Source organism: Anolis sagrei, chromosome 6 (assembly GCF_037176765.1).
Source record: "Anolis sagrei isolate rAnoSag1 chromosome 6, rAnoSag1.mat, whole genome shotgun sequence".
Taxonomy (NCBI): Eukaryota; Metazoa; Chordata; class Lepidosauria; order Squamata; family Dactyloidae; genus Anolis; species Anolis sagrei.
Window position 1 is genome coordinate 56,235,342 of NC_090026.1, and position 16,110 is coordinate 56,251,451.

General features: G+C 39.2%; 1 protein-coding gene across 1 annotated transcript in view; it reads left to right on the forward strand.

Annotated features, from left to right (window-relative positions):
* The window catches only part of UBA6 (ubiquitin like modifier activating enzyme 6), a 55,963-nt gene that overhangs the window by 10,432 nt on the left and 29,421 nt on the right, over positions 1 to 16,110 (forward strand). Inside the window, exons 5-13 of the mRNA XM_060781400.2 lie at positions 1,141 to 1,235; positions 2,187 to 2,298; positions 3,501 to 3,581; positions 3,919 to 4,041; positions 5,797 to 5,920; positions 7,534 to 7,637; positions 9,257 to 9,319; positions 11,619 to 11,695; positions 14,149 to 14,215. Of these exons, the coding sequence (XP_060637383.2) occupies positions 1,141 to 1,235; positions 2,187 to 2,298; positions 3,501 to 3,581; positions 3,919 to 4,041; positions 5,797 to 5,920; positions 7,534 to 7,637; positions 9,257 to 9,319; positions 11,619 to 11,695; positions 14,149 to 14,215 (846 nt within the window). The remainder of the gene's footprint in view (positions 1 to 1,140; positions 1,236 to 2,186; positions 2,299 to 3,500; positions 3,582 to 3,918; positions 4,042 to 5,796; positions 5,921 to 7,533; positions 7,638 to 9,256; positions 9,320 to 11,618; positions 11,696 to 14,148; positions 14,216 to 16,110) is intronic.

The window sequence follows — 16,110 nt, forward strand, 5'->3', positions numbered from 1 at the left end:
AAGCGTGGAAAAGATAGACTTTCACATTAAAAGGGAAGTGTGTAAGACATTTGTGAACTTGGAGGGTGCGTTTGTGTAACTTTAAAGGCAAAAGAAGTTATTTTCATATAATAACCTTTGAACTGGTTCAGATTGCTGCACCTGTTACAGAAAATTGTGAATTCCATTTTATCCACTAGCCACTGTACATTGGAGTAAATGTTGTGTATAGAGAGAGGGAGAATATATACGAGGGGTATTTTTTAAGTAAGGTCCGTTTGAACATAAGTACACAACGAAAGTTTATTTCAAAAAAGTAAATTTATTTTCAGAAAGTACACACTTCACTCTATTTTTGACATAGTTGCCAAGTTTGTTCAAACACTTATCACACCTCTGATAAGTGTTTGAAATACCCTCTTCATAAAAACTTGCCGCCTCCAAAAGCCACCAAATCGTCTGTAATCAAAGAAGGGCGACCGGAGCAGTCCTCATCATGGACGTTGTCACGGCCATCTTTGAATTGTCATACCCACTTAGCGCACTTTGCTTTCACTCATAACAGTATCACCGTACACTTCACAAATCTATCGATAAATTTCTGCAGCAGGCAGGTTCCTTGCTGACAAAAACCGTATCACTGAGCGAACCGCACATGCAGCGGGCGAGTTGATAGTCTTAAACATTTTTAAAGCACAGAACAGAACCATACAGTTTAGCTACAGAGCGGAAACTGAGCACAGTTGTTCCCGAGGCATGCCGGTACACGACGCACGTGCTCGTTGCAGTATGCGCACGAACTACTAGTGTCTACAACAAAACGGACCTTACTTAAAAAAATACCCCTCGTATTTATACTTCAGATTTTTGGGATCTCAAGAGCCAGATGCCAGATTAGTTGGTACATTAATGCATTTGTGTATATAGTAGCACAATAGTCTACATTTTCCTTTCTTGCTTCAAATTAGTAAGGGCTAAGGAAATCAGAACCCCCCAAAACTTTAAAAGATGGTCTATGGGAAAGGGCAAACTAGATATATGTTACTGTTTGCAGTGGTAAATGCACATGGCTGTAGTGTAAGTTGTGTATACATTGTTGTGACATTATATAAAAGCCTCTTCAAATAATTTAAAATTTTATCTTCCTTATCCTGCCTGTAGACTCTCACCATCCATGATACTAAGCAGTGCAAGGCATGGGATTTAGGAACAAACTTTTTTGTTCACGAAGATGATATTCTCAATCAGAGAAACAGGTTTGTGTAATTCTTTCAAAATGTTGTGAAGTTTTGAGACATTTTTCCTCACTGTAGGTGCTAGTTCTGTTGATAGATTTTAAGTCTCTCTTAAGCGGAATGCTCCTGTTTGCATTTCTGCCCTTAAAAACATTGGGTTAATGTTATCTTACTGCAAATAGATGTTGGCTGAATACATTTAAAAAAACAACATTTTCCCCATATTCATTGAAAAAAGAGCACAAATGCACTGCAGATACTCAAATAATCATATTCATCAAGCCAGGGTCAGTTCCAACTGTATTGCACAGTTAATTTCCCTTGTTTGCGAAATGACAGCAGGGAACGGGCCAATTGAATCCTACTAGGGAGGGAGTTCCACAGCCAAGGAGCCACCACTGAAAAAGCCCTGTCTCTCATCCCCAGTGTTTCATTGGTGGAGAGGGCAAGCAGGTTTGGTGTTTCCCAGAGTCCAAAATAAATGACATTTTTATAATGTCAGATCTGTCAAACTCCACTTAGAAGTCCTTTGTATAAAATATGTCATTGAAATTATTAAATTAAATTGTTTTCTTCATAGCTATTGTATTTTTCTTTGAACTTCATTTTGTTATCATTTGAATAAGAATGAGATGCAACTGGCCAAAATCCCAGCTAATATTAGCTAGGCTTGATCATCATTATATGTTTCACAACTGTTATGTATTCTGAAGTTCAGTCTAAGTTTGGCTGTGTTTTTACCATCTTACAAATGACTTTTTGGCTATATGGCAAGTAAAAACCTCAAATGGATAGACGTGCTTTTAAAAGAAAAGCAAGGAGTCTTGGTGGTTCTTTGCCCTTTACAACATTTAATGCATTGGCAGTTAGTTATTTGATTGAGTACAGAATTAGGCATTCTTTGAAAAACTTTGTTTTTAAAAAAGAATTTGCATTTATCCTGTCAATAATATAATGAAAAATACTTTTCAGAGCGGAGGCAGCACATCATCACATTGCAGAACTGAATCCATATGTGCAAGTAATGTCGTCAACGGCTCCACTAAATGAAGTTACAGACATCTCTTTCCTCAGACAATACCAGGTACAAGATATTTGTCTGGAATACTTCACTTGCCCAGAATATATTTCAGTTGGTCCTGGTAGCCAGCCAGTCCTGACTACTTCCACCCACTTCCTAGAATTCTCTTGTTTATACAAAAGACTTGGAGAATGTCTGGCATCAGCATCTTCACTTTCGAACTGGGATTTGAAAGCATTCATATGTTTTTGCTCATCCCAGGTGTCTGCAAATCAAAGTTCAACGTGAAAATCTAATCTTGCTTTTCCAACATCTAGAGCAGTCATGTCAAAGCTGTGGCCCTCCAGCTGTTTTGGGCAGCTCCCAGGATTCATTGATAATATTATAACTGAATCCTCAGTTTGCTTCTTTAATAGATACATTCATCAGCAAGAAAATAACATCAGATTTGATCAGGTATTGGCATAAAGGAAGGTTCAGGTAGAGACAGACAGGATTCAAGCAACATTTATGTGTATTTGGAAACAAAAATCAGAAAAGGATCACAGAAAAGAAGTTCAAGAATCCTCCTGACGTTTTGATGGATCTACTTCTTTTATAATAAAAGGAATTAGTAATAGAAGGTGAAAAGTACATGGCCGTTTCATAGTTGTTTCAAGAAAAAGAGCCCAAATTCTGTATTTATACATGTTTTGCAGAGTCTTCTTATGATGACTGAATTTCAAGAAAATATAAATCTTTGTTCAGACTTTTTTGTGTGTGTGTCAGAAGCGACTTGAGAAACTGCAAGTTGCTACTTGTATGAGAGAATTGGCTGTCTGCAAGGACATTGCCCAGGGGACGCCCGGATGTTTTGATGTTTTACCACCCTTGTGGGAGGCTTCTCTCATGTCCCCGCATGGGAAGCTGGAGCTGACAGAGGGAGCTTATCCATACTCTCCCCGGATTTGAACCTCCGACCTGTCGGTCTTCAGTCCTGCCAGCACAAGAGTTTAACCCAGGCATCCTCAAACTGCGGCCCTCCAGCTGTTTGGGCCTCCAACTCCCAGAAGCCCTAGCCAGCTTGTTCAATGCTCTGGAATTCTGGGAGTTGGAGGCCAAAACAGCTGGAGGGCCACAGTTTGAGGATGCCTGGTTTAACCCATGGCACCACCAGGGGCTCAGACATGATGTATAGTTTACAATTAGAAGAAATACTTGTAACTTTGCAGTTTGTATCCTGGCTTCGATAATCTAGAGCCTATATCTGTAACTTTTCTTTCTAGTGTGTTATAGTAACTGAGATGAAGCTATCTTTGCAAAAGAAGATTAATGACTTTTGCCATGCACAGCACCCACCTATTAAGGTAACTTATTTACTAAAACTGACTGTTTCTCTTGAAAATTTCCCTTAATTATGCCCTCCTTGATGCCTCACTTCCTCCTTACTTTTAAAATGTAACTCATAATTGCCTACCAGAAAATGGAAATATTTGATGTAAATGGGTGGGTATTAAAATAGGAATTTGGGGAGGTTTTCTGCAGAGATGCCGCATTGCCCACTCCAACTGCTAATTTTCATCCTAGAGAGCCAGACCAGAAAGATGCAGTGTGGCTCTATCATTTCCAGAAAGTGGATTGTAACAAAAGATTTATTCCGAACTTGAGAAATTTAATAAACGTTGACTTTGTCTTTTCTTGCAGTTCATTAGTGCAGATGTGTACGGAATGTGGGCACGTCTCTTTTGTGACTTTGGTGATGAATTTGAAGTGCTGGACACTACAGGAGAGGAACCAAAAGAAATCTTCATTTCAAACATCTCTCAGGTAAGGACAAAGATGTGCATTGCTAAGCCTTGATGCTTTCATTTACACATTTTATTACCTTTAAAATAATATTTACTTAGCTTTTCTTTCCCACTACATTTGCTTAAACCAGCAAGCTCAAAATTACTCCATATGCCGAAACTTGATTACTGGAGGGGTTTGGGGAAAACTCATCTTCCTTTCTGGAAGTTGTAGTTCACCTACAACCAGAGAAACTGTAACCTCCACTGATAATGAACCTAGACCAGTGGCTCTCAACCTGGGGTCCCCAGATGTTTTTGGCCTACAACTCCCAGAAATCCCAGCCAGTTTACCAGCTGTTAGGATTTCTGGGAGTTGAAGGCCAAAAACATCTGGGGACCCCAGGTTGAGAACTACTGACCTAGACCAAACTTGGCACATATAAACCCCATAACTAACTCAACCTGCTGGAGGTTGAGTTAGTCGTGCATCTAGAGCAAGCTTGTCCAACATTACAAACTTAAAAGTACTGATGGAATGATGTCAGTTATTGTTAATCCACAACCGTATGCATTTTGTACAATTAAAAAACTAACTTTTTCAAATAACCCAGGCAATGCCGGGTACCCAAGCTAGTATTATATAGGTTGTTGTAGGTTTTTTCGGACTATATGGCCATGTTCTAGAGGCATTCTCTCCTGACGTTTCGCCTGCATCTATGGTAAGCATCCTCAGAGGTTGTGAGGATGCTTGCCATAGATGGAGGCGAAACGTCAAGAGAGAATGCCTCTAGAACATGGCCATATAGCCCGAAAAAACCAACAACCCAGTGATTCTGGCCATGAAAGTTTTCGACAATACATAGTATTATATATTACTATGGACTACGATTTCAGGACTATGTGCCTTGTTTTTAACTGTTTATTTAAACATATTTAAATGCACAATGTAATTTGTATGCTTTTTTAATGTCTTAATGCAGCATTGAATTATTACCAATTTGGAAGCCATTCTGAGTCCCTTTTGGGGTTGGGATAGAGCGGGGCTAAAATACAGTAAATACATAAAATAAATAAATTTAATAGAAACATGGGGAAAGTTTATTAAGCTGCATAAACTTCGTTTTTTCGGGACATCCTGCTGCACATATAGATTCTCAACCAATTCAACATTTCTTGGCGTATAACAACTATTTTCAAAGTAAGTACTGCACAATTAAACAGGAAATAACACTTTCAAACCAGGAACAGAAAAATTTCCAAATTTTGTTACATAATGTAATTCCTTTGGGCATGAACATTGGATTCATAATATTGCATTCTTTGGTTCTGGGAAAGTGATGTTAATTAGCAATCTATATAAATAAAAATGTAATGTTCGTTTGTGGGATTTACATAACTCAAAAACAACTGGACAAATTGACACCAAATTTGGATACAATATACCTATCAGGCCAACGAGTGACCATCACTCATAAAACACTGAAAAATACAGCAGAAGAAACTTAAAAAGCCAAAACACAGAAAATACATTACAATGCATATGTAAAACCACATAAACACACATATATACATATACACAAATATATATACACACACAAAACACATATACACAGACTGGGCCACAGCAACGCGTGGCAGAGGATGGCTAGTAGAGGATATTATCACAGATACATAAAAATTACAGTTATGTGTATACATCTGAATTATTATTTTTTGAGAATGATTCATTCAATTCTGTTTCCATCCTGATTTCTAACTGTAATTATAACTATATGATTGTTTGTAATTTCAGTCCAATCCTGGTATTGTCACTTGCCTTGACAATAATCCCCATAAGCTTGAAACGGGACAGTTTGTAACTTTCCGGGAAGTTAATGGAATGTCATGCTTAAACGGATCCACACATCAGATAACTGGTAAGTACTGCTTCCCAGATTATGTAAGAACATCTTGTTGTAAACTTGATACATATATTTACTTTTATGTTGTTCTATTGTGTCTTCTGCCCTGTTTCTCCATTTCATTACTAAACTTTTATTTACAATACTATTTCATGATATGGCTACATTCTGTAATCTTCATTAGATTAGACTGAAAAAATCATGAATCATAGTTATGAGAGATGGGAGGAAGGGTTTACCCTGGAATTTGATATTGGCTAAATTACTAACTCAATTTCTGTTCTTAAGAGGGTGTTCTTTGTGACTGCATGGGTAGAAAATGTTTAAAACCGGGGTGAGTGTTGAAAGAGTGCACTATGAAAGCAGAAAAAAAACCTCGTTTTTTTTTCTTTTCTTTCTTGTCCTTCTATTTTCAAGCAGTATAATAGGGACTATGAAACCCAGAGCACAAGTACAGAAAACTGTGTGAGAGCATAGAATCATAGAACAAATAGAGTTGGAAGAGACCATATAGGCTATGTAGTCCAACCCCCTGTCATGCAGGAAAAGCACATTCAAAGTACCCCCTGACAGATGGCCATCCTTTCTGAAGTTGTCCTTAAATACACCTTCAAAGATTTTGCCTTTCCAAGAGTTTAGTCTATAGCCTCAACAATTTAAAAATATCCATTAAAATACAACCAGGACCCACAATGAAATCTATCATCATCATCATTTAAACATATTATATTAATTTTATACTCCACTTTTCTCCCCATCGGAACCCGAGGTGGCTTACAGTTTAAAACAAAGAAAATACAAAAATTAGGAAACCAATGAAATAGCACTGTGTGGATATAAAGATGGAACCCAATGAAGATATAATAAAAACAAAATTACATATAAAACTCACAATCCCATCCAAAACCTCCCCATCTCTCTTGAAAATTGGCCATCGAGCATTGTTGTGTATGCAAAGTAGAAAGTGATGGGACCATTAAGTGATACATATTTTGTTCATGAAGGCCTTTGATGGTCACCACTAGGTCAGTGCTGTGGAATGGATTCAGCCTGTGTTTGGTTGCACTCATTTTTATGTTTTCTAGCAATGTTGCTCTAGGGTCCTCTTACTTGTATTGTGGCCACTACTCTCTTGAAAATCCAGGAATTGCCTCTTTGAAGCCTCTTCCCACATGATTTTTAAAGCTCAATGTAAAACGTTCATGTTTTCCAATTTTTTAAATTTAAGTTTAAATTTAAGTTTAATATAAATCTTGTATATTTTGAGCACATGTGTTGGTCAATTTGGTTTGCTGTTGTATTTTTTATGTTTTATCTGGATAATTCGTTTTAGAATCGCATTATAGACGTTTATATATTATTATTATTTTCCTTCTCTCTGTGTATGTGTATGCACATACATTTTAGAATGTATGTGTTTGGCAGAAAACATTGTTTATAGTTGTTTTACTTGTATGTAACACTCTATGTGCATTGATGGCGCTATATAAACCACCAATAAATAATACTAGTAATTGTAATAACAATAATATTATGTCAACTTCATTTGTAGATAATACAAAGTCTGCCCATTTCACTTCCTTGGTCCACTAACCTTAAGATTTTTCATTCTTGTTTTTCTGTCTTAGTGATATCACCTTATTCTTTTAACATTGGAGATACTACAGATACAGAACCTTACTTACATGGTGGCATAGCTATCCAAGTAAAGACACCGAAAATATTTCACTTTGTAAGTATTTTCCTGGAAGATAAGTATTAGCAATATTTGTATCTCTTTCCATACAGAGCTGAAAAGAAAATGAGAAAAGTTTCTCCCCTTAAATGATAAAGACCAAATAAAAAAATAAGGAACACACTAGCCATATATGCACAAATTCATTAATATCTAGGAGGCCCCCAAGCTGTGGACCTGTACCCTTGGGGTAGTGCAACCCTGTTGAGCACAGGTTGCCACCCGATACCCCAATCGGCCCCATGACTTGCCAGGAGGACCTCTGTTTTATCTGGACTAAGCTTCAACTCGTTAGCTCTTATCCAGTCCATCAAAGCTGCCAGACATTGGTTTGGGGTCCAGGAGGCTTCCTTGGAGTTCGGTGGAAAGGAGTAATAGAGTTGGGTGTCATCTGCATACAGGTGGCACCGAATTCCAAAACTCTGTGTGGCCTTACCCAGCTGTTTCATGTCGATGTTGAAAAGCATGGGAGGTAGAATGGAACCTTGAGGGACCCCACAGGTCAATGGCAGTTTGAGGGGCGCTTCATCAGCTGGGAGCAACCCTCCAGGAAGGAGTGGAGCCACTGCAAAGCAATTCCCCCAAGACGCATTTCAGAGAGCTATCCCAGAAGGATACCATGGTCGATGGTATCGAAAGCCGCTGAGATGTCTAGGAGAACCAACAAGGACACACACACACCCTGTCTCGTTCCATTCGTCGATCATCCCCCAAGGCAATCAAAACCATCTCTGTACCTTGGCCAGGCCTAAAACCAGACTGAGATGGATCAAGATAATTGGTGTCATCAAAGAATCCCTGGAGTTGGGAGGCCACCACCCATTCCAGAACCTTGCCCAAAAAAGGTGAGATTAGAAATTGGCCGGTAGTTGTTCAATACCGTGGAATCTCGAGATGCTTTCTTAAGGATAGGTCTCACTAGAGTTGTTACAGAATCTTAGTTTTCCTTCTTGCAACATTCTTGGTGGAATCTTCTGATCTGCCCCAAAAGACTATGGTGATGCCAGTTAGTATCGGTTTTGGACATGTTTTTTTGCAGTTTCAGCCTGTGAACGTTAATCCTGATATATGTTGGATTCAGTTCTTGTGGGTTTTTTCGGGCTATATGGCCATGTTCTAGAGGCATTTCTCCTGACGTTTTGCCTGCATCTATGGCAAGCATCCTCAGAGGTGAGGTCTGCTGGAACTGGGAAAAAAAGGGGTTTATATATCTGTGGAATGACCAGGGTGAGACAAAGGGCTTTTGTAAGTTGGGCTAGGTGTGAATCTTTCAACTGACCACCTTGATTAGCATACAATGGGCTCAGTTGAAAGATTCACACCTAGCCCAACTTACAAAAGCCCTTTGTCTCACCCTGGTCATTCCACAGATATATAAACCCCTTTTTTTCCCAGTTCCAGCAGACCTCACCTCTGAGGATGCTTGCCATAGATGCAGGCAAAACGTCAGGAGAAATGCCTCTAGAACATGGCCATATAGCCCGAAAAAACCCACAAGAACTGAGTGATTCCAGCCATGAAAGCCTTCGACAATACATATGTTGGATTGCTTGCATGCTATTTTAATGCCTCTGTTTTAAGAAAACCTGTGCAAATGGGTTATCTTTTTCTTTCAGGAACAGCTGGGGAAGCAGTTTGTCAACCCGAAATGTCTTGTTGCAGACTTCAGCAAACCTGAGGTTATTTGTCTTGTTTTAAAATGCATTTTACATCTTACATTTATAGTTCTAGTGGTGTTGTGCTCAATTTTTTCCCTTCAGTGGGTCAACTTACTATATGTACTGACAGGGCACATATAGTGATTTCAGTTTGGAATCTACCAGCCATTTTCAGCTGGATTTCTGCAGCTTAGGTTTAATATATTTTTTCAGAACAACTGGTTGTATAAACATGTGTGAGAGGAGCTTGATTAGGACTGCACATAACTTTAATTGGAATTTCTAAACTTGGATTCAGAAAGTATAACCTTTTCCCCCTGGTCACAAAAGTCTCAAGACTATATATAATAAATTGTCTTTTAAAAATGCAAAACAATTTAAAATGCAATTTTATTAATAATTTCAAATACTGAAGGCAACTTGCAGCAGTGCAGTTTGGGTTACTTGCAAAACATTAATCAAGGATGGTGTCCTTTAATTGGGAATTTCACAGTTAGAGTCTTGGAAAGGCTTTCCTGGTGTTGTTGTGCTCACCAATATATTGTCTTGTCATGTAGAGATAAGCAAAAGGGCTTCTATTGAAGATCTCTAACTTCAGGCAGAGCATATGCAAAGAGACAGTCAGTCTGATATCCTTGCCCAGACTGTATAGAGCTTTGTTGATCAAGAGGACCATCTTGAACTGAGTTCAGAAATAAATTGGCTGCTGGTGTAGAAGGTTTAGGACCACCACCATTGGTTCCTAGACACATGCCAGAGAAAACTCTTACTTTGGGCTATCTGCAATTTTGGTCAATGCATCTTGCAGTGATCTGATTGAGAGATAATGAAATCATGAATCACCGTGGCCTAATCTGCCTTCCTTAGGAGGGGTGCAGCAAGCACACCAGCCAAAAGTTGGGCAAAGGCATTCCTGGCCCCAGCAGCCACTTGGCCTTCCAGGAGCAGCACTGGGCCCAAGAGCACCCGCAAGCTGCAAACCTTCTCCTTCAGAGGAAGTGCAGTCCCATGCAGAACAGGTTGTTATTTTTTTTAATCCATGCTTTTTTAAGTTTCTGTCTCCTATGGCTTGAGTATCAATTTATCCATCCACACATCCACTGTTGCTACATCAAGACAGAGATTTACCACTAACCCTGGCCTTTTTTCACGTTACTATAGCCTCCTTTGTAACATGCTGTTTTTCCATAATAAAGTGAGGCCCCCAGGGGTGAGAAAGGAGGTATATAAATACTGTAAATAAAGTGGGCACATAATTGCTCTCATCTTATTTTTTAATGAGGCAATTGGCAATTCAATGAATGTGACATTAATTCAGCATAAAAGTGTCATAACAAACTTTGTATTTAAGTCTAGTGCAAAATTAAAAATCAAAATAGAAAATAAAGGCAATTCATATAGCTAGTTGAGTCTGCCTGTAGTTTGAGGGGTGCTTTAATACAATTAGATGGAGGGAATGTATCATGAACGTGTTATTCGTAACTGATATTACAATGTTCATCCAATGGTTCTTAACCATTTCTTGTTGAATGAAGTCTATTAAACATCACATATGCTTTTGAATCTACCAATATGTTATCATTTGCTATTAGAAATGAGAAACCATGAATTAGAAAATACTACCATTGATTTTTAAGGAGCCCGGGGTGGCACAGTGGGTTAAAGCGCTGAACTGCTGAACTTGCTGACTGAAAGGTTGCAAGTTCGAATCCGGGAAGTGGCATTAGCTCCCGCTGTTAGACCCAGTTTCTGCCAACCTAGCAATTTGAAAACATGCAAATGTGAATAGATCAATAGGTACCACTTCAGCAGGAAGGTAACAGTGCTCCACGAAGTCATGCTGGCCACATGACCTTGGAGGTGTCTATGGACAATGCTGGCTCTTCGGCTTAGAAATGGAGATGAGCACCAACCTCCAGAGTCAGACACGACTGGACTTAATGTCAGGGGAAAACCTTTACCTTTATCCTACCATTGATTTAACTCCTGTGATACTTTCTTTATGGAAAGAGAGGTTTATACATTTTCCAAGAACCCATCTTTAGTTTTTTTTTTTTTTTGTTTTTTTTTACCCAAGACTTTTGGAGCATTTTCAAGAATAACAGGTTTTTTTGCCTCAGGCTTTTCTGGTTTATAGTCCAGTTCATGCACTGAAGGAATTTGACTGTAATCTGTGAAAGCTGATACTACGATAATTCTGTTACATATTAAGTTGTCATAAGACTCTTTTGTTCCTAGATTATCCGGGCCACTTCTTGGCAGACAAGCTTATGCAGTTGCTTAGCATCATACTTATATTCACTGTTTTCTTCCTTTATAGGCACCTCTGCAGATTCACATTGCAATGCTGGCCTTGAATGAGTTTCAGGAGAATGTTGGGCGTACACCAAACATTGGGTAATGCATCTTTGTAGAAAGCTGCATAAATGGTGTAGATTGGCTAAGAAGGGATTCAGAAAAAGTGGAGGAAGAAATCTGGAATATATATTTTTTAAAGAGTTTACAAGAAAAGAAACTGGGGAAGTTAGAAAACCAATGTTGAGCAATATATTAGAAGTATGGGACAAATACAGGAAAATGTTAATAGCGGATGGTTCGGTAATAACCCAAATTGTAATGGAAAAGAAAATTCCATTTTTTTTTTAAAAAAAGTCATGGATAAAAAGTTAAGTGAAAAAAACTTAGACAAAATAGGGGATTGGATAAAGGTTGGAATGAAGAAGGAAATGATTATGGAAGAATTTAAAGAAATAAAATTGACATGGTTCCATTGTATACAATTAGAACAATGGTTTAAAAACTGGGTAAAAAAAATAATAAAAACGGACAAATAATACAAAATGGAAGGGCTGTAGAGGAGCATGAAAATTTGAAAGGAATAACTAGTAAAGTATATAAGATAATAATTGAAATAAAGGAAGGAAAAACAAAAAACAACATCCTCAAGTAGGTTGAGGGATAACAGAGTGGCAACAATTATGGAGACAAAGACATCTAAAAATTTATCAATATGGGTTAAAGAAAATTACTATAAATTAATATGGAAATGGTATCTTATACCACTAAGAATAGCAAATATAAATTCAAATTACTCAAAAAATTTCTGGAGAGGATGCTAAGAATCAGGAACGAATATACCGTATATTCTAGCGTATAAGACTTCTTTTTAACCCAAGAAAATCTTCTCAAAAGTCAGGGGTCATCTTATACATGGGAGTAGCCTTATGCATGGGGGTCATCTTATATGTGGGAGTAGTCTTATATGCCAGGAATCGTCTTATAGAGCGGGTGCTGAAACTTCCAATCCAGATTGGAGAATCTGTGGTTGCTGCATACGGTGGGGGGAGCTCAAAAATGGCAGTGGCCACGTCTCTGCCGTATGCAGCAACTGTATGAAAGCATTAAGGGCAACGCTGTACAAGTATGGTGGAAGAAAACCATTCATCAGGATTCGTGGACTTAATGCGGTCCCAATGGTGAAGTGAAGGGGCGCCTCACTAGGAAGGTGTAAGTGAAGGGCGGAGCAAGCTGCAGGCGTCTGGGGCGCCCAGGATATGGAAAAAAGAGAGTGGCTCTGGGCCCAGAAAAACACACCTCTTTTACCTGTCTGGCCCACTCTTGTATCCTATTACCGTACCTCCTCCTCTACCTCTCAGATCTTGCTCCTGAAGACTGCAGTGAAGCGGTGCAGGTGCGCAGGTGCGCATGTGCTACACTTAACCCTACATCCTAGTTGTCACTGTGTGCTAGAACTTGTGACAAGACTTGGTTATCAACTGCAGCACTGGCCAAAGTAAACTGCATGTTCCACAGTATAGAGAGGATTTCACTTACAGGAAAGTAATAATAATAAAAACCCTATCAGGTATTTCTAGTTTTGGCTTCCCCCACAACTTTATGGGAAAATTATGGGAACCAAATAAAGTCCAACTGCTGCCTTTTGGATATTGTTTTGCAACAAATGGAGCAATTTCAAACATTTTTAAATAAAACAAATCAAGAATCAGAAGTCTTAATGGCTGCATTTTTCTACCCTTTATATAGTGCCCCACAAAAGTCTGAAATGAGACCCATGTGTCCCATATTTTTGGTTTTTGAACTTACATGCATAGTATGCCTTTGGGCTCTACAGAGGCAACGTTTTGAAATAATCTCTCAAAAAATGATCAACGAAATTACTCTCTTGAGTGAACCTAGATTTTTCTCCTTAACAATTTTGGGAGAATCATGACCTGTACTCCTGAACTGGTTGTACTGGTCCATTTAGTTTTCTGGGGAAAGTGGAAGGCAAAAGGAAGAGGGGCCGACCAAGGGCAAGATGGATGGATGGCTTCCCTGAAGTGACTGGACTGACCTTGAAGGAGCTGGGGGTGGTGACGGCCGACAGGGAGCTCTGGCATGGACTCGTCCATGAAGTCACGAAGAGTTGGAGACGACTGAACGAATGAACAACAACAACACTCCTGAACTATCTTTGCGATTATAGTCGACAAAAAGTTTTGGTCTTGCTTGTTGCAAAAGAGATTATTTGATTATTAGCCTTGTGAACTATTGCTGGTTGTCCTGTTCATAGCACTTCATTTATTTTGCTTGTTAAAGCACAGAGCCCACCAGCTTGCCAGTTGGGGCTTCGAGATGAAGTTAGCAGTGGTTTTTTGTGCACATGAAAGGGCCTCTGTATTCATTTGATGTCATCAGTCCACACATAATGACTATTGGAAAACCATTGCTTTTCTCTGATAGAAATTGTGAACAGACCTGATGTACATTTATATATCAGTACTGTATTCATATGTGCATTCATTTGAATAACACTAATATTTCTAAAGATTTTTTGTTTTCGGTTCTAGGTGTCTTCAGGATGCGGCAGAGATGGTGAAGATAGCATTGTCTTTAAGCAAAACACTGGAAGGCAAAGTGAGTAGCTCTGTTTCAACTACTATATTTGTGGTGGGTATGGTAATGTCTATATTGCAATGCATTGTGGCTAAATCTATAACCAAGCATCACATGAGAATCTTCCTTCTTCTTCCCCCTTTGCTGTATAGTGGCAATGCTTGTATATTCTAGGATTGTGCCTTCCTCCTGGTCTTTGTGACACACTGTACCTTGTCTAATGCATAGTTTCCACACAACTAATGGGGAAATGTCATTAAGATGGCTCTTTAGATATCCTTTTATCTTAGGTATCTGCTCAATACCATTAAATCAGTGTTTCTCAACACTGAACCCTTAATACAGTTCCTCATGTTGTGGTGACCCCCAAACATAACATTATTTTTGTTGCTACTTCCTAACTGTAATTTTGCTACTGTTATGAATCTGATATGCAGGATGTATTTTCATTCACTGGACCAAATTTGGCACAAATACCCAATGCACCCAAATTTGAATATTGGTGGGGTTGCGGGAGAGGTTGATTTTATCATTTGGCAGTTGTAGTTGTTGGGATTTATAATTAACCTACAATCAAAGAGCATTCTGAACTCCACCAATGATGGAATTGAACCAAACTTGGCACACAGAACTCCCATGACCAACCAAATACTCTGGAAGGGTTTGGTGAGCATTGACCTTGAGTTTTGGAGTTGTAGTTCACCTACATCCAGAGAGCACAGTGGACTCAAACAATGATGGATCTGGACAAAACTTGGCACAGATACTCAATATGCCCAAATGTGAACACTGGTGGAGTCTGGGGAAAAAAGACCTTGACATTAGGGAGTTGTAGTTGCTGGGATTTATATTTCACCTACAATCAAAGAGCATTCTGAACCCCACCAATGATAGAATTGGGCCAGACTTCCCACACAGAACCCCTATGACCAACTGAAAATCTTACGTTTTCTGATGGTCTTTGGCGACCCCTCTGACACCTCTTCACGACCCCCCAGGGGTCCCGACCCCCAGGTTGAGAAACACTGCATTAAATACTGATGAGTATCTGCCTTTCAAAAGAAAGAAATATATCTTATGCCTTTTAACTTAGTGTTTTCCGCATCGCTATCAAGATGGGACTACCTTAGTGCCATGGTGAGATTTGAGGAACGTTTTGGAAGGGTAGAAAAGCTATAGCCCAGTGAGGAGAAAGTGAAGATATGCAAACTATAGTATAGATTCTCTGATGTTTTTCTTTAAGTTTCTTTTTATTTTCTTCAGTAATTATGCTAACACCTCTGTTGTAGGTACATAGGGGAATAGCAGTGTTTTGCTGAAAACTTTTGGGAATTAGTGCTTCTGTTTGGAAGAATGCTCATGAAGTTATTTCATAGAATCATAGAATCAAAGAGTTGGAAGAGACCTCATGGCCCATCCAGTCCAACCTCCTGCCAAGAAGCAGGAATATTGCATTCAAATCAGCCCTGACAGATGGCCATCCAGCTTCTGTTTAAAAGCTTCCAAAGAAGGAGCCTCTACCACACTCCGGGGCAGAGAGTTCCACTGCTGAATGCCTCTCAGTCAGGAAGTTCTTCCTCGTGTTCAGATGGAATCTCCTTTCTTGTAGTTTGAAGCCATTGTTCCGTGTCCTAGTCTCCAAGGAGGCAGAAAAGAAGCTTGCTCCCTCCTCCCTGTGGCTTCCTCTCACATATTTATACATGGCTATCATATCTCCTCTCAGCCTTCTCTTCTTCAGGCTAAACATGCCCAGCTCCTTAAGCTGCTCCTCATAGGGCTTGTTCTCCAGACCCTTGATCATTTTAGTCGCCCTCCTCTGGACACATTCCAGCTTGTCAATATCTCTCTTGAATTGTGGTGCCCAGAATTGGACACAATATTCCAGGTGTGGTCTAACCAAAGCGGAATAGAGGGGT